Here is a 23,855-nt window from a genome sequence, read left to right as displayed (position 1 = left end):
AATTGCAAATTGCAAGATCATGACCTAGGCCGAAGTCGGATGCTCAACCGACTAAGCCATGCAGGCACCCCAAATTTCTTTTAATTTTTTACATTTATTTTTGAGACAGAGAAAGAGCATGAACAGGGGAGGGGCAGAGAGAGAAGGAGACACAGAATCCGAAGCAGGTTCCAGGCTCTGAGCTGTCAGCACAGAGCCCAACGCGGGGCTCGAACTCACGGACTGTGAGATCATGGCCTGCGCGGAAGTCGGATGCCTAACTGACTAAGCCACCTAGGCGCCCCTCTTTGAGTGACAACTTATTGGCAGAAAGGGGTGGGGCCTGTGGCGCCCAGAATTGGCTTGAACTCTTGAGAGGCGGGCTGGGCCTTAGCCAATGGGCCGAGGGGGTGGAAAAGGAGGTGGGGCTTCTCCTGGCCAATCGGCGGGCGCGCCCTCGTTGCCGCTCTATGCCGCTCCGCCCAGGCTCGCTGGTCCCAGAAGGCGCCGGGTTTCCCAAGATGGCGGCCGACGTGTCCGTTACTCACCGGCCCCCGCTGAGCCCGGAGACTGGGGCCGAGGTTGAAGCTGACGATGTCGCGGAGCGCCGGGCACCCGAAGAAGAACTGCCGCCGCTAGATCCAGAGGAGATCCGGAAACGCCTAGAACATACCGAGCGCCAGTTCCGTAACCGCCGCAAGATACTGATCCGGGGCCTCCCGGGGGACGTGACCAACCAGGTATGGGGGGGGGGGGGGAGCGTGGCGGGAAATACCACCGTGCGCGTGCGCGGGGGGAACCGGGCGACACCAACACTGGGCTCCGTTGAGGGGCGTCGGCGGGAGAGTCCAAGCGCGGGATCTGTGCGGGTTCGGGAGAAACCAAGAGCAGGATGGGGGGGCGGTGATGGAAGGAGAAACCAACTTTGGAGTGAGGGAGGACGTTGCTAGGGGCGACCACGGGCTTGGACGAAACCAAGTTATCTCAGGGGACAGGGAATGGAAGGGGGCGGGCAACTTTGGCCTTGCTGGGAATTGTGAATGGGCTGCTATAATGGGGCCGTGGAAGTAGGGATGGCAGTTGGTCCTTCCTCTGATTGTGTTTTTCCCCACCCCCTCTACCTTGGGGTGGCGGGACCTCGTATCCAGAAGTTTCAGGGTTGGCTAGAGTAAGCCTTTCCGTAGCACGCGTTTATCGACTCCTCTGAGAGATCCGGAAGTTGTAGTAGTTTCTGGGGTCTTTTCTTCCCCAAAGCCCCTGGATTAATTTGGAAAAATAGAGACTCCTGTCCCCAGCTCAAAGACCTGCAGGAAAGGGGGGGGGCACTGTTCTTTGCCCCCCACCTCACACTAATCTGGCCCGAGGTGCCCTTCTTTTGGGGCCTACATGGGGCAGGGCTTCCCAGTGCTCTTTGGACCCAAGGAGATTGCATCTAGTCGGCCCTGCCCTGCCGCGCCGCAGTGGGATGAGTTCCTTCTCCCTGCTGCTGGAAAATCTCTGCTCTCTGACCCACCCGCACATCTGCCACTGACTCTCCGTGCCCGTAGGTAGGCACATGGCTGGTGGAGTCCCAGAAGGGAAGGGGTGTGACTTGGCGACAGACCTAGGTCAGGTGCCACCAAGCATGGTCTAGTTTTTTTCTAGAGCTGGTCCTCCTAGTGCTTACTGTCTCTCCGGTGAGAACACTTTTATCTCCCGCGGGGTGCACAGTGTGTCTGGCATTAGCTGGCTCAGAGCTTGCCCTCAACGTTGGTTTGCAAGAAGGCCAGCCCTGTCAGCCCAAGGGAATTGGGAGGCAGGTGAAGCCATGCAGTGTGGGCTTATTAAGCACACAGGGTCCCCAGTCAGGTACCCCTGGGTGGCATTCCCTCTGCTGCCCTGACCAACTGCATGACTTTGGACATGTTCCTTCGCCTCTCTGAGCCTCAGTTTTTTTTTCATCTACAAAATGGGCTAATGCGTAATTTGTCCGGTTGTCGGAAAGAGTCAGACTTGCAAACTGAAGTTCAGATGGGTTGAAATTATTTCCCTAAGAGGCATACCGCAGAGCTGGGACTTGAACTCAGACCCAGCTTACTCTTCGGTGTGTTGTGTTAGTTCAAAGCTTGGAGTCTGCAGCTAGGCTCTGCATCCCAACTCTGCCAGGAGTGGCCTCAGCGTCCTTGAACAAGTAACTGCTTTGAGCGTGTTTCCTCCTTTGTAAAACGGGTCTGGTAATTGATCTGCCTTCTTAGCTGGTCCATGTGGAGGTGGCACTGGGTGGCTCCCTTCAGCCCCTGGTGACTCCGTATCCTTTGGCTTCTTTCTCCGCAGGAAGTGCACGACCTGCTCAGCGACTATGAGCTCAAGTACTGTTTTGTGGACAAATACAAAGGGACAGGTTTGTGGGGCGTGTGGGTTGGGCTAGTGGCAGGAGGTGACAGTCCCTCGAGCTGGGAGGGTCCAGGCCCAGTGCTTCCTCTCTTGAACTTCAGGCCCAACATTGTCCCCTAGGTCAGGGCAGGACAGACTGTTGTCCCAGTCTGTCTTTCATCCTGGGTACCCACTGCGGGGCAGCTTTGGTGTTCCTCCCCTGGGCTGCCCGACCTGGGCATTGGGCTCCCCACTTCCCGTGCCCATCCCCCCAGCCAGCCAGTCACCCAGGCCTGTCTGGTCTTCTCCTTTCAAGCCCTCCAGAACAGTCGGTGCCCTTCCATCCCTCAGCTTCCTTCCGATCCGTACCTTCTCCATCTCTTCCAAACTGGCAGCTTCCCGCTGGCCTCTCTGTCTCCTTGACTTCAAGCCCCTGCTTGTCCTCCCCCAGTAGCCAGCTCTGATCTAGTTGCAAATCTGATCCAGTCTGGTCCTAACCTTGATTATTCTTCTCTCTCCAAAACTCTCCGAGAGCCTTCTCCTGACTCTGCCTTGCAGGGATGTGCCCCAGCCTCACCAGCACCTCGGGCACCCATAAGGTTCCAGGCTGTTCCCTCTCCCAGTGTTCTTTTTTTTTTTTTTTTTTTTCCTAATGTTTATTTATTTTTGAGAGAGAGAGAGAGAGAGAGACAGAGTGTGAGTGGGGGAGGGACAGAGAGAGAGGGAGACAGAATCTGAAGCAGGCTCCAGGCTCTGAGCTGTCAACACAGAACCTGACGAGGGGCTTGAACCCACGAGTCGTGAGATCATGACCTGAGCCAACGTCAGATGCCCAACTGACCTGAACCACCCAGGTTCCCCACCCTCTCCCAGTGTTCTTAGCTGTCCCTTCTGCCATCTTCACAGTGCCCTGAACACCACACCCGTCATGGCACTGTCACCCTGGACCATTGTCACTTTCTCACTCACCTGCCTCCCACACCGAGTGGTTGGTTCCCTGAGAACAAAGATGGGTCTTGTCAGCCTTGGCACCCCCCACCCCCACCCCCACCCCTTGCATGGGAAGCTCTCTGTGGATGTCTCTGCCTTAAACCTTCCAGGGCCTTTTCTTGCAATCTATAAGATGGGTGAGAAGTAGCTGAGGACAAGTAACCCCTCGAGACTCACCTTGCAGCCTAGAGTAGTTAAGATCTTGGGCCCTGGAGACTAATCGACCTGGGTTCAAGTTCCGGTCTATCCTCACTCTGTGGCCACAGGCCAGTGATGTACCCTCCTGAGCCGCAGTTTTCTCACCGGCAGGTTGGGCATGACCTGCTTGAGTTATTCATGAGGCCAAACACACTAGAATACCTAAAAAGCCTGACACCTAGTAGGTGCTTAGTAAAATATTGACAGGGGCAATGAGTCAGAAGTATTTACTGGGCATCTAATATGAGTATGTGCGAGGCATTGAGGATCCAGAAGTTAAATGACACTTTCATTCATAAAGTCTTCCAACAATGAGTGTTGAATGTCCTGTGCTGGGCACTGGGTACATAGCTGTTAACCAAATGGAGACAGTCTAGTCTGTGAAAAAGGCTGTTATTCAAACCGCTGCAAACGTGGAGGTGAAATAACCATTGGACCAGAAACTGCAGAGCCCTGTGAGAGCACAGAGCTGGGATCTGAAACAGGAACAGTCAGGGTAGGCTTTGTGGGGGAAGTGATGTTTGCAGGCCGACTGTAGGGTGGGTTGGAGTTAACCAGGTGAAGAATCCTGGAGGTCAGTGTTCCACGCTCAGGGAAAAGCCGGTGCAAAGGCCCGAGGCAGAGTGTGCGTGGCACAGTCCAGGAAGTAGCAGCAAGAGGTGGGAGAGGGCCAGCAAGGCCAGTGGGCCAGGCCACGCAGGAGCCACTGGCCCCTGCAGTGAGACACCCCTGGGCACCGGCGTGGCATTATCTGATTATCCTTTTGAAAAGTTCCCTGGGTGGAGAGAGCAAACCAGGAGTGGCAGTGGGGGCTGAGGCTGTGGCGGGTGACGGGCCTGGATTTGAGAGGTGTTGGTGGCCTGGAAAGGTGGTGAGGGAGGGGTGCAGAGCAGGGTTCTGGGGTCTGCCTGCCTGGGTTCAAGTCCGGACTCCTTCACTCGGGCAGGAGGTGCTGCTCTGGGCCTCTTTTCTTGCTGGCGAGACGGTGGCGGGCAGGAATACGTTATTCTTATTTCACGTGAAGACACGGAGACCCCAGAGCCATTCGGGCTGGAGCGGAAACCCCGGCCCCAGCGACCACATGCTTAAGCACTCCCGTGTGTCACCTGAGTTAGCAAGTTTTTAGGACCCAGCCAGGCCCGCAGTAGGCGAGCACTGCTGTGGGTTGGGAGCGCGGACGAGGGGCAGGAAGCAGGCCTCACGGAGGCAGGAGACGCCTGTAGCAGTCGTTAAGGCTGGCAACCGTCCCATCCGGCTGGTGCCTGAAATGTCCCGGTTGTTGGATACCCCAAAGTCACACGAGGAGGCTTAAAGGGAGGTGGCGGGCGGCCCCGGGGTGAAGGGTCGGCCTCCGCTGACCCCCGCCCTCCTCCCCCTCCCGCTGCAGCCTTCGTGACCCTGCTGAACGGGGAGCAGGCCGAGGCTGCCATCAGCGCCTTCCACCAGAGCCGCCTGCGGGAGCGGGAGCTGTCGGTGCAGCTGCAGCCCACGGACGCCCTGCTGTGCGTGGCCAACCTGCCCCCCAGCTTCACCCAGCAGCAGTTCGAGGAGCTGGTGCGGCCCTTCGGCAGCCTGGAGCGCTGCTTTCTGGTCTACAGCGAGCGCACCGGCCACTCCAAGGGCTACGGCTTCGCCGAGTACATGAAGAAGGACTCGGCCGCCCGTGCCAAGTCGGACCTGCTGGGCAAGCCGCTGGGCCCGCGCACCCTCTACGTGCACTGGACAGACGCGGGGCAGCTGACTCCCGTCCTGCTCCACTCCCGCTGCCTCTGTGTTGACCGCCTGCCCCCCGGCTTCAGCGACGTGGACGCCCTGCGTCGGGCGCTGTCGGCGGTCCACACGCCCACCTTCTGCCAGGTGAGCCCTGCGCCCAGTGCAGGGGCCAGCGCACCTCAGAGGGGCCCTTTGAAGTCACCTGCCTTTCCTAATCTCCCGGGTCCCTTTTAGTAAGACAGCGGCAGTGCCACTTTGAATGGGGTTCTTGTTTGAAAAGCCACGTGGTATAGGGGGTGACAGCCCAGCCAGGAGCCAGATGGCTGGGGTTCAAATCCCTGCGAACCCTTTAGTGACTTGCTTAATCTCGGTGGCCTCGGTCCTCCGTATAACACGCAGGTGAGACCACCTTGGTGAAAGGTCAGTGCGAGGCTCGCTTGCCTCTCGCTCTCGTGTTGATCAGGTTTGTCGAGTGCCTGCTGGCTCCCAGGCCTGGCACGAAGGAGGCGGCTCAAGAGAAGCCCACGGTCCATGTAAGCCTTGAGGTCAGGAAGTTGGGTTTGGTTGGATTCCAGCCGTGCTCTGTGGCTCTGGGCAGTCACTCACTCACTCTGAGTCTTGGTTTCCCTCCTCCGTAAGAAAGGAGTCGATACGCACACATCACGTTGGCCAAATGGTCTCTGGTTCATTCAGGTCACATTTGTCATGCGCTTCTTTGTGTGCGGCACGAGCCCCGGCACAGGCACAGTGTGGGGAGAACGGGCCAGGCCCGGTTCTCAGCCGGCAGATAGTCTCGCCCGCAGACCCCCAGCAGGGACATTCCTTCAGCACCCACCGAGCACATTCCTTGGAATCCCCTCATCCTAATACAGCCCAGAGAAGCAGTTGATATCCCCATTTTCAGGGGGCGCAAAGAATTCAAGCGCCCTGCCGAGGGCTGGACAGCCAGGGCATGGCAGGGCCGGGATCGGAGTGCCGTGGCCTGGCTCCAGAGCCCCAGGCCGGCGTGGTGGAGGCTGGTATATGGCTCTGACCCCGGTTCTGTGGCCACGGGTGCGTCCCGTTTCCCTTGTGTAAAGGGAGTGTGGGGCCTGGGGACCCCGACATCTTGGGGACCCCGACATCTTAGGAACCCCTCTCCTTGCTCCCTTTGCATTTGGTCATGCTGCTGCTTTCCGTTGGGGATCTCCTGTGTGCTTGTCCCTGGGTAGGCCTCCTGCCGTGTGCTAGGCTCTCTGGTGGGGCTCAGGACAGATGACTTAGCTTGACAGCGACATCCTCTCTTGCAGGTAGGACAGCAGGGCCACGACCACCACCAAGTTCTCACTCTGAGCCTCAGGTTCCCCATCCGGAAATGGGGCTGACAGTGTTTTGTGATTGGGTTGTTGTGACTGGCTGTTTGTTCCTTCTTCCACTTACAGTAGGTGTCCTGGTTGAATGGAGGCCAGGCCCAGGTGTCAGGCACGTTGCAGTTGGAGCCTTAATCTCCCTAGGTGGGAGCCACGAAGCCTTGGTTGCCCTCTGACCCCTCTCTCTATTCATCTGTGAGACAGGCTATGTCGTGAGAAGGTGTGCATCTGGGCCTTGGTCAGACGTGAAGGTGGAGTGCTCAGTCGAGGTGGGCTGATGGCTGGAGCCATCCTGTGCGGGCACTGAGCAGGTGCACACCTAGGGCACAACCTTTCTCTGTCACCGTGGAGCAGCTTCTTGAATCCCCACAACCACCCTTTGAGGTGGGTTCGTTTGCTGGCCCCACCTTGCAGATGAAGAAAACAAGGCCCAGGGATGGGCATGTGCAGTGATATGCCTGCCAGTAAGGTGGGCTGGGAGTCAAGGTCAGTCAGCTGACCCCGGGGGGTGCGGGGAGTCCACATTCTTAAGGTGGTCACCCTCACCTCCCAGGAAGGCTGGATGCTGAGCTGGGAGTTTGCTGTCCTGCTGGGGAGTGTCATTTTCAACATAACTGAGATGTTGAAAGGAAATCCCGTAGCTCACAGGCCAATTTACATCACATCTGATATGCTGATGCCATAGACATGAATAGAGCACGTATCGTAAGACCTTGGGTGTTGTAAGAAGCCTTTCCCGTTTTATTTTTTTTTTTTGTGAATGGGCAGTCCAGTCTTGTTTTGAAACTCAGCACGTCCAGAAAGGTCACTGGCAAAGGCTCCCTCCGGCCCCGCAGCGCCTTTGCCTGCAGCCCCTGCTCAAACCAGTTTGTTGTGTCTCCTTCCAGGGTGATTTTATCACGCATTTCAAGCAGATGTTCATATGCCCTTGCGTTCCCCTTTCCCTGACCCAGATACTGCCATGGCTGCTTTGGTTTGGTTCTTACACGCTTTCTTGGACACGTTTTCGTGTTTAGGCATGAGAGCTTTCTCATTCCTGTTGCGGCTGCGATATTTTCCATTTCGTGGGTTCTGCCGTGTCCTCTGTGGATGGACGTTGTCTTCGTTCCAAACCACACTGTGCGTCACTGGGGACCAGGAGGAGCATTGCTGGCTCTTTTTTTTAATGTTTACTTATTTTTGAGAGAGAGAGAGAGAGAGAGAGAGAGCATGAGCAGCAGAGGGGCAGCGAGAGAGAGGGAGACACAGAATCCAGAGCAGGCCCCAGGCTCTGAGCTGTCAGCACACAGCCCGACACGGGGCTTGAACCCACAAACCGGGAGATCATGACCTGAGCCGAAATCGGACACTTAACCGACTGAGCTATCCAGGGACCCCAGCACCATTGGTTCTTAAATACCTTTTTTTTTTTTAATTATTATTATTATTATTTTTTTTATGTTTATTCATTTTTGAGGGAGAGAGACAGAGCATGAGCGGGAGAGGGGTTGAAAGAGAGAGGGAGACACAGAATCTGAAGCAAGCTCCAGGCTCCCAGCTGTCAGCACAGAGCCCGACGTGGGGCTCAAACTCATGAACCGTGAGATCATAACCTAAGCTGAAACCAAGAGTAGGACACTTAACTGACTGAGCCCCCCAGGCACCCTGAGCATCATTGGTTCTTGAGACCGCCATAGCCACAGTGAGGCGGGTAGTCTCCTTAAGGTCATCAGCCTGGCCTCATCTGATGCCGGCTCCAGCTCTGTGGCCTGAGCAAAAGGACTGCCCTTCTCTGAGCCTCAGTTTCCTCACCTGCTAAGTGGGCATGCTGACGGTGCCTGCCTCTGCGATGTGGTGAAACAGCTCCTGCAGCACCCAGCCCGTGGGTGTGCAAGGTCCCACTGGGTGTCCTTCCAGTATCTGCTTGCTCTGGGACACCACCAGCCCACAATTCCAGCACCCACAATGCCCTGAAAACCCAGAGGTTTGCTCCCTGAGTTGGTGACGGGCTCTGACCTGACCTGACAAGGGGCCATCTGTGGCCTTTATCTTTGTGCCTTGCTGCAGAGTTATCTGTGTGTCTGATTCATGGGAGCCTCGACCCCACTGGGGGAGCGGACACATGATACACAGCGCGGGCTGCATCCTTCTTTCTCCCAAACAGCGTTGATCCTGGAACACATCTGGCCCCAGGGTCTGGATCAGGGGTGGTGGGCCTGAAGTACCAAAGGGCCGCCGTCAAGGGAGGTGGAGGGGCCTCCCTCCCTCCCGGCCCTGCCAGCCTGGAACCCGAGCTTGGAGCCACCTGTCTCACCCCCAGGCTGTGTGTCCTTCCCGGTCCCGGCTGCCGTGTCTTCAGCCTGAGGCTCGTGGTTGAGCAGCACTTTGCAGCCACCCACCTCGTCTCCTGCCAGCATGTCCTCTTCCCAGCTCTATAACCCGAGCGTGCCATCCTGCCTCCCTGAGGCTGCCTGTGCTTGGCAGCCCCCATCGGGGCCCCCAAGTGGCGCTGACGAGAGGCCCAGGGGGCTTGACCCATGCGAGGCCAGGTCCCAGCTTTGCCCTCCCACCAGCTGTGTGACCTTGGGCACGTCGACCTATTTGAACCTCAGTTGTCTCCTCTGAAAAGTGGGTAGGGTGCGGCCTCCTAGGGCCATTGAGAAGATTCCATGAGCCAGTGCAGGAACAGGGTTCGGAAGAGGGTAGGACCAAGAACCCACCCCCTCTGGGGAGTTCGCTGTCATGATCCGGGTCTGGTTGCTGTGGTCACTCCGTGTGAGGGTGGCCACTGTCACTCGGGTGCTCACGTCTGCCTCCCCCTGCCCCACGCCCCCGCCAGCTGGCATATGGGCAGGATGGGCAGCTGAAGGGCTTCGCTGTGCTGGAGTACGAGACGGCAGAGATGGCTGAAGAGGCGCAGCAGCGGGCGGACGGCCTGGCGCTGGGGGGCAGCCACCTGCGAGTCTCCTTCTGTGCCCCGGGGCCCCCTGGCCGCAGCATGCTGGCTGCGCTCATCGCCGCCCAGGCCACGGTGAGTGTGTGCCTGGGACGGGTGCCCCCGGAGGGGGGGGGGACCGGGGGGCGAGCCCTCCTCTCTGGGAAAGTCAGGGTGCCAGCTGGGCTCTGGGGGTGAGAGGGAGGGGCGAGCCGGCCTCCCCGTGGCCGGGTGGCGCCCTGAGCCGCTCTTCTGTTTCTCTCTGCAGGCCCTCAACCGGGGCAAAGGGCTCCTGCCCGAGCCCAACATCCTGCAGCTGCTCAACAACCTGGGGCCCTCTGCCTCCCTCCAGCTGCTGCTGAACCCCCTGCTCCATGGCAACGCGGGGGGCAAGCAGGGTAAGGTGGGGCCGGGCAGAGTGGCGGCTGCAGTCCCCATCGCGCTCAGAACCCCAGCCTCCCCACACCGTTTTCCCATCTGAGCTATAAGGGACTTGAACCCACAAGCAGGGGCTGGGGTGAGTGGCAGTCACCAGGGTGAGCTGGTGCCCTGAGCCCCTCACTGGGGCGAGTGAGGCAAGGGGGGTGGGAAGGGGCCGGCCCTCCCCACAGCAGACTCCCTTTCCTGGGCCCCTTTTTTGGGCACGTCAGTTGCTTTCTGGGAGCTTCGGGCCCCGGGTTGCGCCTAACCGGGGCAAAGGCTTCTGTCTGTGGTCTGCTCTTCACTTCCCGGTCTCCCCCAGGCCTGTTGGGCGCACCTCCAGCCGTGCCGCTCCTCAGCGGGCCGGCCCTGTCCACGGCACTGCTGCAGCTCGCCCTGAAGACCCAGAGTCAGAAGGTAAGTGCGTGCCCGGCCCGGGGCCCCCGGGACCTCCTCGTCCGCACGGACTCCCCAGTCCTTGTTTCTCCACCTCACGCCCTTCTCGCATCTGCCGGGGGGCTTGCCGTCGCCGGGGTGATGGGACATCTGGTCGTGTCTGTGGGGCTCAGTACGTGGCCTGGTCTGTCGCAGGCGCTCGGGACTCAGGAAGGGACTCAGTCTAGGGAGGAAAGTCCAGGCCTCGCGGGGGAGGAGTGCGGTCTCTCGCTCCCACCTCCTCAGCGCGCATACAGGGAGACCCGTACAGACCAAGGCACACACAGATAGGTATACCGCGCATAGAAATACATACGCCACGTCACCACTCTCTCGGTGCACGTACGCGGAGACCCGTACGCGGGAGGCATGCGCACACGCCTGCAAGCAGACCCGCCGCACACGGACACACGTGCCGCTGACCTGTCTGTCAGGGCCACGTCAGTGACACGGGTGTGGCTGACAGTAACTGACGGGATTAGGGAATTAGGGGCTCACCCTTGCGTGGCTGGTACACACACTGTGTTGGACACTGTGCTTCCGTAATAATCAGGGGGGCTGGGTGTGGGCAGTGTGCCTAGGAAGGACTGTCCTGTGTGGGGTGACAGGCCCTGATGCGTTGAGCATATGGTGCACGCCCTCTGGGGCTCCCCGGGGTCTCAGATGGGCCCTGGCAGACAGGAGGCCCTCCGTCCCCATGGGACAGCTGGATGGGTGATGGCTGAGATGTCGCAGACACTGGGGGACGCTGTGCGCGTCTGCCCGTGACCGGCCGTGGCCTGCACTCTGGGTGTGCTGGGTGTTGTGACTGTTGAGACCCTGGGTGCCACCTGTCTGCTGCCCGGGCCACCCTGGCCCATCTCCAGCTGATTGTGCTCTGTCTCCAGAAGCCTGGGATCCTGGGAGACTCTCCCCTGGGCACCCTTCAGCCTGGGGCCCAGCCGGCCAACCCCCTCCTCGGAGAGCTGTCTGCAGGTAACACAGACCCCCGCCTCTCCTCATCTTTCTGGGCCCCTTCCCACTTTCTCTTCCTGAGGCCCCTGTCCTCACTGGGCCTGGGAAAATGACCTACTGTCTCTGGGTCTCAATAGTCCCATCCGTCCGTTGGGCCCCCACCTCCCAGGGTGGCCGTGAGCATCCTGGGAGTTGATGTACTCAGAGGGGTCTCTTCATTGCCCAGCACGTACCTGCTGATCCTTGTCCAAGCTCAGGGCCCCGGGAAGACAGGTCTAGTGTGGTTGGACACCAACACCTCCTTCTCTCTGTAGGGGGGGCCCTGCCCCCGGAGCTGCCACCCCGGCGAGGGAAGCCACCACCTCTGCTGCCGCCACTGCTTGGCCCCTCTGGGGGTGACCGGGAAGCCATAGGCCTGGGTCCCCCAGCAGCCCAGCTCACTCCACCCCCTGCCCCGGTGGGCCTCCGAGGCACTGGCCTTAGAAGCCTCCAGAAAGACAGTGGGCCTCTGCCACCACCCCCCGGGGTAAGGCTCCTCCCCACATCCAGTACCATTCCAGCCTCCCCCGCCGCAAGGTGCCGCCCGCCAGGGGCCCTCACGAACCCAGCCCTCTTGCTACAGGTCTCGCTGCTGGGGGAACCCCCAAAGGACTTCCGGATCCCCCTGAATCCCTACCTGAACCTACACAGCCTACTCCCAGCCAGCAACCTGGCGGGTAAGGAGGCTCGGGGCTGGGGAGGCACAGGGAGAAGCCGCCGCCCAGCTGAGGGCCACCTGCCTCACCCCCCAGCCCCCGGAGGCGGTGGCGGAGGTGGTGGCAGCAGCAAAGCCTTCCAGCTCAAGTCCCGCCTGCTCAGCCCTCTCGCCAGCTCCCGCCTGCCCCCCGAACCAGGGCTGCCCGACAGCTATGGTTTCGACTACCCCTCGGTGAGTACCCAGCTCCCATGTGGTCCGCCCTCCCGAGGGCCGCTGCCGTGGCCCCTTGTCCCCTTGATAGCAAGTCATTCTCCAAACGAGTATTTCGCTAATACTGACTGCCCGGCAAGCACAAGGGAGACAGAGAAGAATGTGCCAGACACTGTCCCTGCCCTGAGTCTCCTGTCTGTTTGTCTCTGCCCATCAGACCTGGTTCCTGTCTGTCTTTTTCTCCCCAGAGACTTTAGGCTGCGCTTCCCCTTGGAGACCAGGATCAGTGTCTTGTCGGTCTCTGTCCTGCTCTCCCGTCCTTGATTCCTGTCTCTGTCACTGGAGAGCTGCTCCTTCTATGATTCCAACCTCCTCTAGCTCAGACGTTGCAGCCTGGCCACCTGTGTAACCCCTGTGTTATGTTACGTTTGGTCCACGTTGGGTTTTAAAAAATTTAACAGCTGAAATAAACGTCACTGCTGACATGTAGAAGAGTTCACACAACCCGGATCCCTCGCCGGCCTTGAAGAACTCCGAACACCTAGGTCCATGGGAGCCACATGCCTTCCCGGCAGCCATCTCTGGGGCCAGGGTATCACCACTCCTGGCAATGGGGCACACTTTCTGTCTCACTGCAGCTGCCCCACCTGCAGTGGGAAGTTGCCCCCACACAGTAGAGCGTGCCCCTTCTTGGCGGGGGCACTTCCCCAGTAACAGCTGTGCTGTGGGATTCAGCCAGGGGTGAGGTTGGTGCAGACTCCAACCCAGCGTGCTTCTCCCACTTTCATTCAGGACGTGGGACCTCGGCGGCTCTTCTCCCACCCACGGGAGCCAGCTCTAGGGCCCCACGGACCCAGCCGACACAAAGTAAGAGCTGCCCTGTCCATCTCCCCTCCTGGGTGTATCAGTTAGCCTGTGCTGCCTAACAAGCGGCCCCACCACTTTGTGGCTTAGAACAGCAAACATTTTTTCTCACCATTCTTCCTGGTGTGTGTGTGGGGGGGGGGTCTCTGCAGTCACATGACGTGACAGTCACATGACAGCACAGCTGGGGCTCAGCAGTCTGCAGTGGTTTTAGCCACATACCTTGCAGCAGAGGCCTCAGCTGCAGCGATTTAGCTGCTGCATGTGGAGCCCATCCTCCAGCAGGCCATCCTGTGATGCTGTCCTGCGTGTGGTGGTGGTCCCGGGGTTCCCAAGAGGAAAGGAGGTTCCCAGAGGCAGGCCCCTCTGCCTTTACAGTCATGCTACCCTCCTGTTGGCCAAAGCTAGTCACGGGACAAAGCCCAGTGTCATTTGGGAGGGTCTGCAAAAGGGGTTGGATTCTTCAATAATCTGTCTCACTCAGCCCGGCCCCCTCTCTGCAGATGTCACCCCCGCCCAGTGGTTTTGGTGAACGGAGCGGCGGGGGCGGCGGGGGGCCCCTCTCCCACTTCTATTCGGGCTCGCCCACTTCCTACTTCACCAGTGGCCTGCAGGCTGGCCTCAAGCAGAGCCACCTGAACAAGGTGAGGAGCCTCCCCAGCTGAGGACAGGTCCCCAGGGACAGGCAGGATGCGGGAGGCCCTGTGACCCTTGGTGCCTGGGCCAAGCCTGGGGTGGTGACAGAGCAGGGGTCAGCTTTGCTCAGGGCCGGCCTGAAACAGGCTGTGCTCCCCACACCTGTGTGGCTCTCACCTGGTATTGCCCAGCCTTCCTGGCCGCCTTTTACTCCCTCTCCAGTAGCCCACGGTGTGGGTGATGTTAGCCCCGGTTGACAGATGAAGAAACCGGCTCAGAGGAGGGAAGTAGTCTCCCCCCCCCCCCCCCCCGTGTCCTAGCTAATGAGTGGGAGAGGCAGGATTTGAGCCCGAAACCCCTTGCCTTCACCCTGGGGGCTGCTTCCTCTCCCACTCCATCTCTCTCCCATGTCTCCCAGGCGGTCGGCTCCTCTCCACTGGGCTCTGGAGAAGGGCTCCTGGGCCTCGGCCCTGGGCCCAATGGCCACAGCCACCTGTTGAAGGTATGGAGCTGGGGAGGGGCAACGGGAGCACGCGGGGCTGGGGAGCAGTGGCCCCCAGATGGCCCCTGACGTGCCACCCCCTCCCCTCTGTCTCTAGACTCCTCTGGGTGGCCAGAAACGCAGCTTTGCCCACCTGCTGCCCTCGCCCGAGCCCAGTCCAGAAGGCAGCTACGTCGGCCAGCACTCCCAGGGCCTCGGCGGCCACTACGCAGACTCCTACCTGAAGCGCAAGAGGATTTTCTAAGGGGCCGGCGCCAGATGCTCAAGGGCCTGCACCGAATTGCTTTTGGGTTTTCTGGTGTTCTGTTTGTGTTTCCCTCTCCCCCTTTCAGTAATAGAAAAATCTCTGAAAGACTTTGTTGACCAACCAGCCGGAGCCCAAGGAGTGTGGGGGAGTCTGGGGGCCAGCTCCCGGCACGGAAACTCTACAGCCTTAAGAGAGAGGGGCCCTGGCCAGCTCTCTCTCCCCTCCCCTGTATCCGCCTGTGTCTGTCTCTCTGGGAGTCCTCTCCTGCCTCGTCACTCCTGTATCTTGGCCTTTCGAGTGCCTTGGAGGTTCCCCTGGCCTCCCGTGAGGATCAGAGACTGTCCCCCTTTTTTAACTTTGACGATTGACTTTTGTTTCCTTTTCTAATTTGTATTATTTTTTAAACAATCCAGGACGACCCCCAGCTCTGATTCCTTCAAGGTCCAGCCTGTCTGGGCCTTCATTCCACACTTTCGGTTTGAAATGGCTCAGCCCTTTTCCTGTCCTGTCTGCTGCAGGCATGGATGTGGCCCTGCCCCTGCCCGCCCACTCTGGCCTGTATTCCAGCTCGGGGTCCCTAGCCTCCTGCCACAGTTCCCTCACCTTCTGATGCCTTAAAGCCGGGTCCCAGGCCCTGCGGTCAGAGCCTCTTAGATGCCGAGCTCCGGAAGCTTGACTCAGGACCAAATGGCTCTGGCCTGGGGATTGGGCCCCTCTACCCAGAGTCCCCACTCTGGGGACAGTAAAAGGCCAAAGCCTTGGTTTTGGCAAACCAACTCATCATCCCTCCTGCCCAGGCCTAGGTGCAGAGACGGGTTTTCTCTGCCAGCTCAAACCAGTCCTGCTGTCAGTCTGTGGGAGTGGGGTATTGTGCATCTCACTGAGCCTCTGCTGTCTCCCCCCACCCCCACCCCCCATGTTGAAGATGAGCTCCACCTCTCCATCCCCAGGCTAGATCACCTGGAGCTGGCCTCCCGGCCTCCTGTGGGCCCAGTGGGAGTCCAGCAACTTCAGGCGGATAAGCTCTGCCCTTGCCCAGCAGCAGGACCTTTGGGCCTGAGGAGAGCCTGGGCCCCTCCCCCTGGCCGGCTGGGCCACCAGCTTCTCTACCCGGACTCTTGGGGGGGTCCACATCCACTCCAGGGGGGTGTCGTCTCCCCAGTCCTCTCTCACAGACTTTCCTTTGCTGAATTAAAGTTTGTAAGTAAATGGTTTTAAAGAAAGCAGAGCTGGCTGGTTCTTGGGACAAACAGTGGGCGTGGGTGGGAGGTCAGGGATGGCCCCGCGGGGCTTTGGTGTGGGTGAGCTAGCCTGGCGCCCTCCTACCTTGGCAGTTCCTTCCTGAAGCCCTTCCTCTCACGAGCCCCACGCAAACGACAGGGCTTATATTCGGGCAATTACGGGCGCTTTGGTCGCGCGGCTGCCACTGGGCATGCCCAGCCCCGGGTCACGTGATGTCTGTCATGGCCGCCTCCGTGGCCCGGGGAGGCGTGAGTGCTGGGCTGCTGCTGCGGGCGGCCAGGGGAGCCTGGTGGAGCCGGCCCGGAGGCAGTTGGGGGTCTGGGGAGGCGGCGGCGCCAGCGGCAGCCAGAGGATTCCGAGCGACAGGTACCTGGGGCGCTTCGGGGGCTAGCGTTCATCCGTCGGACCCCCGCAAGGCGCCGCGGGGCCGCTCACCGAACCGTGTTTTTCAGGCTCGCACCCGGCGGGGGAGGAGGAAGCTGGCGGCCCCGAGCGGCCCGGGGACGTGTGAGTGTAGGGGGACAAGGCCCCCATTCTTTATCCCATGCGGTCCCTCCGGTCCCCACCTTGCCCTGCAGCCTCATCTCTGTCCCCTTCTACGTCGTCCTATTCCCCTGACCGTCAAGCCCTCCCCACCCCCCCAACCGTAGGTTCCACCGGGCCACCGCGTCCATCATCAAGTTTGGCATCTGCACCTCCATCTGTCCCCAGGGTGAACGTGGTGTTCGTAGACCGGTCAGGCCAACGGATTCCGGTGAGCGGCAGAGTGGGGGACAATGTTCTCCACTTGGCCCAGCGCCACGGAGTGGACCTGGAAGGTGGGAGCCCGGCACAGGGAATTGGGGAGGGCCTTATTCATTGTTTAAAAAGACCCACAAATCAGATAGGGTTCTCCATTACTTAACCCTCCTGTGGCTTCCCATCAAACATGGTTAAAATCCAGATTCCTCACCAATGTCTCTGACCAGCTCTAAACCTCTTCACTCACTCAGCAGTTATTTGCTGAGCATTTGTTAGAGGTTATTTCCACCACTGCCCTCCAGGAGCTTGTATTCTCTTCCTCCTCCTTCTCTCTAGTCTAGACACACTGGCTTTCTTGCTGTTCCTCAAACAAAAAACCAAGTTCGTTCCTGCCTCGGGGCTTTTGCACTTGCTGCTCCAGACATCTGAAGTACTTTCCCACCAGATCTTCTGGCTCTCCATCTCATCCTTCAGGTCTCAATGTAAATGTCACCTTTCTGACAATCTCATCCCTTCATCCCAGTTAACGTCCCCATCCCCAGTCACACTAGGTTCTCAGTGTGCTTTATTGCCTCCGTAGCACTTCTCATTGCTTTCTTTCCATTTTGCCGTCTGTCCTCAGAATGAGACCAGAAACCCTCTTTGCCACTTATCGGTTGCCTGTCATGGTATTTAGATGCAACAAGTATTAAGTCAGTGTCTGTTGAGTGAAAGATAATAATAGCAGACATTACCTTAAGCGTGTTAAATAGCTCTTGACTTGATAAACTCTTCATAACAACGCTACATAATAGGGGGGATTATCTCATTTTTTAGGTGAAAAAACTGAGCCCCAGGTTAAGTTGACACAGTCCAAGGTCAAGTAAGTGGCAAAACTAGATGCAAAGCCAGTTTATTTTAGCCGCTAATCTGTGCTGCTCTTCTGTGCATATTGAATACCCACTGTGTGCCAGGCAACAGTGTACAAAACAGATAAGGCCCCTGTTGTTTCACACCAGTTTCAACCTAACAGGGACAATGATCTCACGAGTATACATGTAATTATATCATGAGCAGCTGGAGAGGGCGGTCTGAAACAAAAATATACAGGGTTACTGGTTGGGTGAATATAATACAGAGCCTAAAGTATTGAATCATTACAGGGGGCGGAGGTATTGGGGGGGCTGGGCATGGCAGGCCTACTTCAAGTTCTGTTCTGGGATCCAGTCACCAGGAGACCAGGACAGAGATTGGAACATGAGTTTTCGAGGCAAGTGGCCTACGGTCAAATTTTGCCTGTTACCAGCTGTATGACCCTGAACCAGAGTCCTTAACATCTCTGGACCTCTGTTTCCTCCTCTATAATATGGGGTAATTCAGTTACTATGGGTTGCTATGGAGAATTACACAGATCTCGTAAGTAGTGCTTAATCCCTGGCATGTGGTTAGTGCCCAGTGACTAGTTGGGACTATTACGTTAGATAATCTCTCTCATGGGGTGAGGATGCTAATGAGGTGGGAAACAGGGCTGAGGAAGAGATCCCTGGGGACTACCTGGAGCTTCAAGGCCCAGACATTTTCTCCCCAGGAGATGGGGAGGGTGAGCTAAGCCACCAGGTCCCCCAAGGAGCTTCTTCCGGGTCAGGAGGCTGCCTTGCAGCTTCATCGTCATCGTCCAACATGTCTGGAGGAGAGAGAATTGTGTCCCATTCACTTAGAACACGTGTCTCTTGAGCATCCACAGCATGCCAGCCTCAGTGCCAAGTACACAGAGAGGAGGCCAGGTTGACGGAGCATAGGTAAACCCAGAGATTAAGACGGGAACTTTAGACTGTGGTAAATGCCGTGCAGAAATTAGAGTCATCAAGGCCAGGGGGAAGGATAAGAAATCGGAGGTGGGGGAACTGGAAGACAGTGGAGTTGGGTCCCTGAAGCCAAGAAGGATCTAACCATGGAAAAAGTAGAGAGAAGAGCATTTCAGGGCAAGGGTACAGCAAGTGCAGAGGTCCTGTGGTGGGGGACGAGGTTGGCATGTTGGAGTTGAGCAGAGGGCCCAGTGTGGCTGATGTGGAATGAGGGAGAGATCGGGAGAATCTTAAGGATTGGTTTTATTCTGGCTATGGAAACCCTTTGGAGGGGTGCCTGGGTGGCTCAGTCAGTTAAGCGTCTGACTCTTGGTTTCGGTTCAGGTCATGGTCTCACGGTTGGGGGGTTCAAGCCCCAAATCGGGCTCCGTGCTGACAGTGCGGGGCCTGCTTGGTATTCTCTCTCTCTCAAAATAAACTTTAACATTTATTTATTTCAGAGAGAGAGAGAGAGAGAGAGAGAGAGAGAGAGAGAAACAGCGTGAGCAGGGGAAGGGCAGAGAGAGAGGGAAACACAGAATCCGAAGCACGCTCCAAGCTCTGAGCTGTCAGCATAGAGCCCGACGCGGGCCTCAAACTCATGAACCGTGAGATCATGGCTTGAGCTGAAGCTGGATGCTTAACTGACTGAACCACCCAGATGCCCCACTCAAAGTAAACTTAAAAACAGAAAACAAAAGAAAGAAAGAAAACCCTTTGGAAGGTTTTAGGCCAGGAAGGACATTATCCTGAAGCACAGTTCTCAGTGATCAATCCAAAAGTTGGGAATGTGTCCAGGGAAAAGCAGGAAACCCCAGTTTCTGCGTCTTGCAACCCTGATATTCTGATCTCTTCTCCTGCCACACTAGGTGTGGAGTGAGCTGGTCCCATCTTTAGGAGCAACGGAGAGATGGGTACACCCTTGCCTGGTGCGGCGAGAGGGTCCCAGCCAGGGCTTACAGGCTATGGGGACCCTGCTTGAGTTTTCACCTCTCAGCTACACTGAAGTCAAGTCCATGTTCCTTCATGGTGCCATGCACGTAGGCCACTGGGGAGTCCTTGGGAGACAGGACACCCTGAACGTCCCTTTGCAGGCCTAGCCTAGCCGCAGTTCCCGAACGGCTAGCTGAGCGAATGACGGGGGGGGGGGGGGGGGGGGGGGGGGGGGGGGGGGGGGGGGGCACGGTGCGTGTGCAGAGGACGTAGAGAGGAGGGGCGTCTGGTGAAACGAACGGCCTCTCCTCCCTCATGCCTTCGACCGAGCGGCACCTGCCTGACCGTGTCCCTCACCGGCACGTCCCCACTTGTTGCCCCCAGGGGCCTGTGAAGCTTCCCTGGCGTGCTCCACCTGCCATGTGTACGTGAGCGAGGACCACCTGGACCTCCTGCCTCCTCCTGATGAGCGGTGAGCAGGCGGCCCCTCCCGGGCCTGCGCGGCAGGGCCCGGCCGCTGAGTCCGCGCCCCTGCTGCCCGGCGGTGGAAGGCAGCCCCAGCTCCTCGCCCCCTCGCGGCTGCCGGCGGCGGCGCTGCCCCCTGACCGTCCCCCCTGGATTTGGGCAGCCTGCTCCTGCCCGCCCTTCGGGGCCCCCGCCAGCCAGACACCGTGCCCGCCGCTGACGGCTGTTCTTCTTGCTCCAGGGAGGATGACATGCTGGACATGGCCCCCCTTCTTCAGGAGAACTCCCGGCTGGGCTGCCAAATCGTGCTGACTCCAGAGCTGGAAGGGGCCGAATTCACCCTGCCGAAGATCACCAGGAACTTCTACGTGGACGGCCATGTCCCCAAGCCCCACTGACGTGGGCAGCCGTCGTGGCCCTCGGGGCCAGGACTGGAAGAATAGCCAAGCCGCCCGCCCAGCCCAGAGCGTGGACAGGCCCGAGAGAGATGTTGGGAGCAGCCAGAAGCCCAAAGCCCCTGCTTCAGATCCCATGTCCAGGCTCGGGGTGGGGGGTGGGGTGGGGGGTGGGAGGGGCACCAGCCCCTGCCCGGGAGCCTCCCCCAAACTCAGGAGAATCAGTGTGTGGATGGGGTGGAATCTGACTGGAATGACAATAAAACTGTCTCACAGACCTCCAGCATCTTGAGTGTCCTCGGGGGCGGGCAGGCCTGGGGTCTATGGCTGCATCTTCTTCACCTGGACCCCCAACTCTGCCCTCTCATAGCAGCGATGGGGGCCGCGGGGGTGGGGGACCACCGGGGCGGAGACCTGGAACCTCCCGGGAGGAGAGGGCCTGGGGGCCTGAGCACACGTGGATCGGCGTGGCAAGGCCCCGCCCCCACCGCCGCGGAGGGATTCGGAGGGGTCCGGGCCGGCCCGGCGGGGTGCGAAGTCCACCTGAGCCCGGTGGCCAGAGTGGCACCGAGGCTGGCCCGCGGCGCTGGGAACCCGGTGCGGGGCATCGCCTGCTAGAGGCGCCCGACCCCGCTGGCCCCGCCCAGGTGGGGCTCATTGCACCCTCTGCAGAGGCGCCCCCACCAGGCGCGTCCTGCTCCCCTCAGGTGGGGCTCATCGAGTGGGCCCAGGGTGGGCGGGGCCGGGCGCGATCGGGGCGGGGGAGGTGGGGCTGGGCCGGGGCGCGATGGAGGCCCGGCCTGTCCCAGACTTCTCCAAGCTCCAGGAGCTGCTGGCGCCGCCGTGTCTGGACCCTAAGGCGTCTCGGGCGCCCCCTCTTCAGCAGGCACCAAGGACCCCAGGATGCCCCAGACCCAATGGCAGGTGCGTGAAGGAGCGGCCCCTTCCCCAAACCTGACCAGTGGTCAAAGGGTCGGGACCTCTGGTTCCTGGGGTTATCCAGGGGTCACGGTGTTAGTTACTGGTGCTTAAAAAAGAAGTTCTGGTCCCCAGGGAGAGTTGGGGTCATATGGGGGTCAGAGGCCACGCAATCCCCTTAGCCCATGTCTCTGAAGACTGCACAGGTGCTGCCCACACTGTCCCTTGTCCCCAGGTCCTTCTGGCCTGCACGCCAGGACTCCGTCACTGCCCTGCGTTTTCTCCAAGAAACAGCAGAGGGGCTGGTCCAGCGCCCTGCCCAGGACACCCAAACCCTGGGGGCCTCCCGGGAGCTGAAGGCCTTGGAGTCTCTGGGACCTTCGCCTCTGGCAAGGGATGCCGAGAACATGCTGACCCCAATCGGCCAGCAATGCTGCAGCTCGAGGCCCCCGGAGGCTCCCCCAGCCCCCTCAGCCCTACCCCAGAGGAGGCCCCGGAAGCAGTCAAAGCCCCACCGGGGCGCTGAGAGAGTGGATCCCCGGTTTGAGGGGGTGACCCTGAAGTTTCAAATAAAGCCGGATTCCAGCCTCCAGATCCTAGCCAGCTACAGGTAGGGGCTGGCCCAGAGGAGGGCGCCCTTTTTGCAAATTATAGTTATAGTGATAATGGTGGGGGCAGGGACCTCCAGGCATCTGCTCATGGACGCCCACGCCAGCCCTACAGTTACAAAGGGCTCATCTCTGAGCAAGACCTCGGGCTGGTGCCCGTCCCAGCCCTGCTGCTCTGATCCAGCGACGTTCTGGTCTGAGCGCAGGTTCTTTTTTTTTTTTTTTTTTCACTGTATTCATTTTTGAGAGAGAGCACAAAAGCGGGGAAGGGGCAGAGAGGGAGAGGGAGACACGGAATCCAAAGCAGGCTCCAGGCTCTGAGCCATCAGCACAGAGCCCAGCATGGGGCACGAACTCGTGAACCGTGAGACTGTGACCCGAGCCGAAGTCGGCGAGCATCGGTCACTGGCTTTATGAGATGGGCCCGACCATCCTGAGGACCGCCGCTACTGTTACTTTTTTCAATAATGTTAATGACTGCCATTTGTCAGGAACAACAATAAGAGGTAACAGGCAGCACTTGATGTGTATGGGCTCATTGAAGCCTCGTGAATCCCATTTTACAGATCTGGAAACTGAGGTGCAGAGGGTGAGATCACTTGTCCAGAGTCACGAGGTGGGGACTTGGGAGAAATAGGATCTCAAACTGGCAGGCTGGCCCCAGGCTTCCTACCTCTTCATATGATAATCACCATTATTATTGCTAACGAGGGGCAAGGTCAGGCCTTTCAGACATCAGAAGCCTCCTTGGGGGATGCCTGATGCCTGGACAGTGAATCATCTTCATCATGGAGGGGCGTTGCCCTGGACGAGATACAGATCCCCCAGTGCTAACTCCTGTCTATTCTCCAGCCTGACCTGCACTAGCCGCTCCCAGGGTCCCTCCACAGGCCCTGCGGGGGGCCCTGAGGCCAACTCAGGAGGCGGCGAGGCCCTGGGTGAGTCCCGGAGACTTGACAGCTATAAATATTTGTGGGGGGGAGGCAATTTCCCATCGTCTCTGTCTTTCTTCCCGTCCTGCTTCCCCATTTAGACCCATCCAGAAGGAGTCATGGTGCACCTCCCTCCACTCGAGCTGAGTCACCCCCACCCCCGGTTTCCTCCTCTGTTTAGCTTTGCCATCTGTCTCCCTTCCTGGCTTTCCCTCTGCTTTAGATCTGGTAATACCCAGGGCTGGCCCGGAGTCGGGTGGGGCCCTCGTCGAGACTCCAAAAAACACGCCCCACCTGCACGGGCCTCCTGAGCCCAGACTCTTGGCCTCTGCCCCTTACCCTGACCTCTGCCCCTTCAGGGCCCCGGTGCTGTGCTTCCTGTAGGACCCAGAGGACCCCACTCTGGAGAGATGCTGAAGACGGGACCCCTCTCTGCAATGCGTGTGGTATCAGGTCCTCAGAACGGAGGAGGAGTTTGGATGCTTAGCCAGTGTGGGGTGCCGGGAAGGGAAACACCCTCGGGGAAAGTGGTTCCCTTGAGGCAGTTTCTGGGCCCCTGCTGCATCTGATGTTGGTTTCTTGTACCCCCCACCCCAGGTACAAAAAATATGGCACCCGCTGCTCCAGCTGCTGGCTGGTGCCCAGGAAGAGCGTCCACCCCAAGAAGTTATGTGGCAGATGTGGGGTGTCCCTGGGCCCCCACCAAGGCCCGGCCCAGGAAGGGTAAGCCCTTCCTCACCTAGCTGAGCCCATCCGGACTCAGTTTCTCCAGGGAGGAGATGGGCAGGAGCCCTCCTGGGAGGAGTGGGGAAACAGCTGGAGTCTTTGGGGGTCTAGCCTTCCTCCTCTCTCTGCCCCCTCCCCTTCAGGGATCCCAGGTGGAAGACCCAGGCCTCCGGCTCCAGAGCCCCTGTCTCAGGGGGCCACTGTGCCCCATCTTGGCCCCTGGTCCAATCCGGCTTGGCTGAGCCTCTCCTCAGAAAATGCCCTCAGCAGTGACACTCATATTGTTGACAGCAGTAACAATAAAGAACAAAACGACTCTGAGAAAAGCACCGTGACTCGGGGATCGCGTCTCACGCACGCAGGCACGTGGGGGCAGGTGTTTTCTCATTTGGATTCTGAGGGACACACACAGAGTCGTCTGTACGGGCACCAGCCGCCCCACAGGGAATTAGTCACCTTCACCGCAACTCCCCATACAGGGCGACAGCCACCACACGCAGAGACAGACAACAGTAGACAGACACACACATGAGGCGCCTGGCTGGCTCAGCCCATGGAGTGGGCGACTCTTGACCTCGGGGTTGTGGGTTCAAGCCCCATGTTGGGGGTAGA

At 59.1% G+C, this 23,855-nt stretch overlaps 3 protein-coding genes across 5 annotated transcripts; all 3 read left to right on the top strand.

Moving 5' to 3' along the window:
- The first annotated feature begins 403 nt into the window (after nucleotides 1–403).
- Nucleotides 404–15,683, top strand: RAVER1 (ribonucleoprotein, PTB binding 1). Of its 2 annotated transcripts, XM_043586492.1 has the most exons (14): nucleotides 467–719; nucleotides 2,293–2,359; nucleotides 4,907–5,376; nucleotides 9,400–9,591; nucleotides 9,764–9,893; nucleotides 10,238–10,332; nucleotides 11,238–11,325; nucleotides 11,619–11,830; nucleotides 11,927–12,020; nucleotides 12,096–12,232; nucleotides 13,004–13,078; nucleotides 13,579–13,719; nucleotides 14,130–14,213; nucleotides 14,311–15,683. In XM_043586492.1, the coding sequence occupies exons 1-14, from the start codon at nucleotides 501–503 to the stop codon at nucleotides 14,455–14,457; spliced, it is 2,151 nt and encodes a 716-aa protein (XP_043442427.1). In that variant the 5' UTR covers nucleotides 467–500; the 3' UTR covers nucleotides 14,458–15,683. The 2 variants fall into 2 exon arrangements, with proteins under 2 accessions (XP_043442426.1, XP_043442427.1); XM_043586491.1 differs by having other exon boundaries at nucleotides 404–719; nucleotides 11,927–12,232.
- A 50-nt stretch (nucleotides 15,684–15,733) lies between these two features.
- On the top strand, nucleotides 15,734–20,337 carry FDX2 (ferredoxin 2). 2 transcript variants are annotated; one of them, XM_043586495.1, is made up of 6 exons: nucleotides 15,734–16,068; nucleotides 16,155–16,209; nucleotides 16,414–16,520; nucleotides 16,780–16,925; nucleotides 19,584–19,671; nucleotides 19,906–20,337. In XM_043586495.1, exons 1-6 carry the CDS (start codon nucleotides 15,893–15,895, stop codon nucleotides 20,060–20,062), a joined length of 729 nt encoding a protein of 242 aa, XP_043442430.1. In that variant the 5' UTR covers nucleotides 15,734–15,892; the 3' UTR covers nucleotides 20,063–20,337. The 2 variants fall into 2 exon arrangements, with proteins under 2 accessions (XP_043442430.1, XP_043442431.1); XM_043586496.1 differs by lacking the exon at nucleotides 16,780–16,925 and having other exon boundaries at nucleotides 15,807–16,068.
- A 509-nt stretch (nucleotides 20,338–20,846) lies between these two features.
- On the top strand, nucleotides 20,847–23,362 carry ZGLP1 (zinc finger GATA like protein 1). The gene is made up of 5 exons (XM_043585909.1): nucleotides 20,847–20,945; nucleotides 21,175–21,587; nucleotides 22,438–22,523; nucleotides 22,877–22,970; nucleotides 23,115–23,362. Exons 1-5 carry the CDS (start codon nucleotides 20,847–20,849, stop codon nucleotides 23,242–23,244), a joined length of 822 nt encoding a protein of 273 aa, XP_043441844.1. The 3' UTR covers nucleotides 23,245–23,362.
- Nucleotides 23,363–23,855: the final 493 nt, after the last annotated feature.

Source organism: Prionailurus bengalensis, chromosome A2 (assembly GCF_016509475.1).
Source record: "Prionailurus bengalensis isolate Pbe53 chromosome A2, Fcat_Pben_1.1_paternal_pri, whole genome shotgun sequence".
NCBI classification, from domain to species: Eukaryota; Metazoa; Chordata; class Mammalia; order Carnivora; family Felidae; genus Prionailurus; species Prionailurus bengalensis.
Note: the sequence above shows the minus strand (reverse complement) of the source record. Positions and strands in the feature narration are given on the sequence as shown.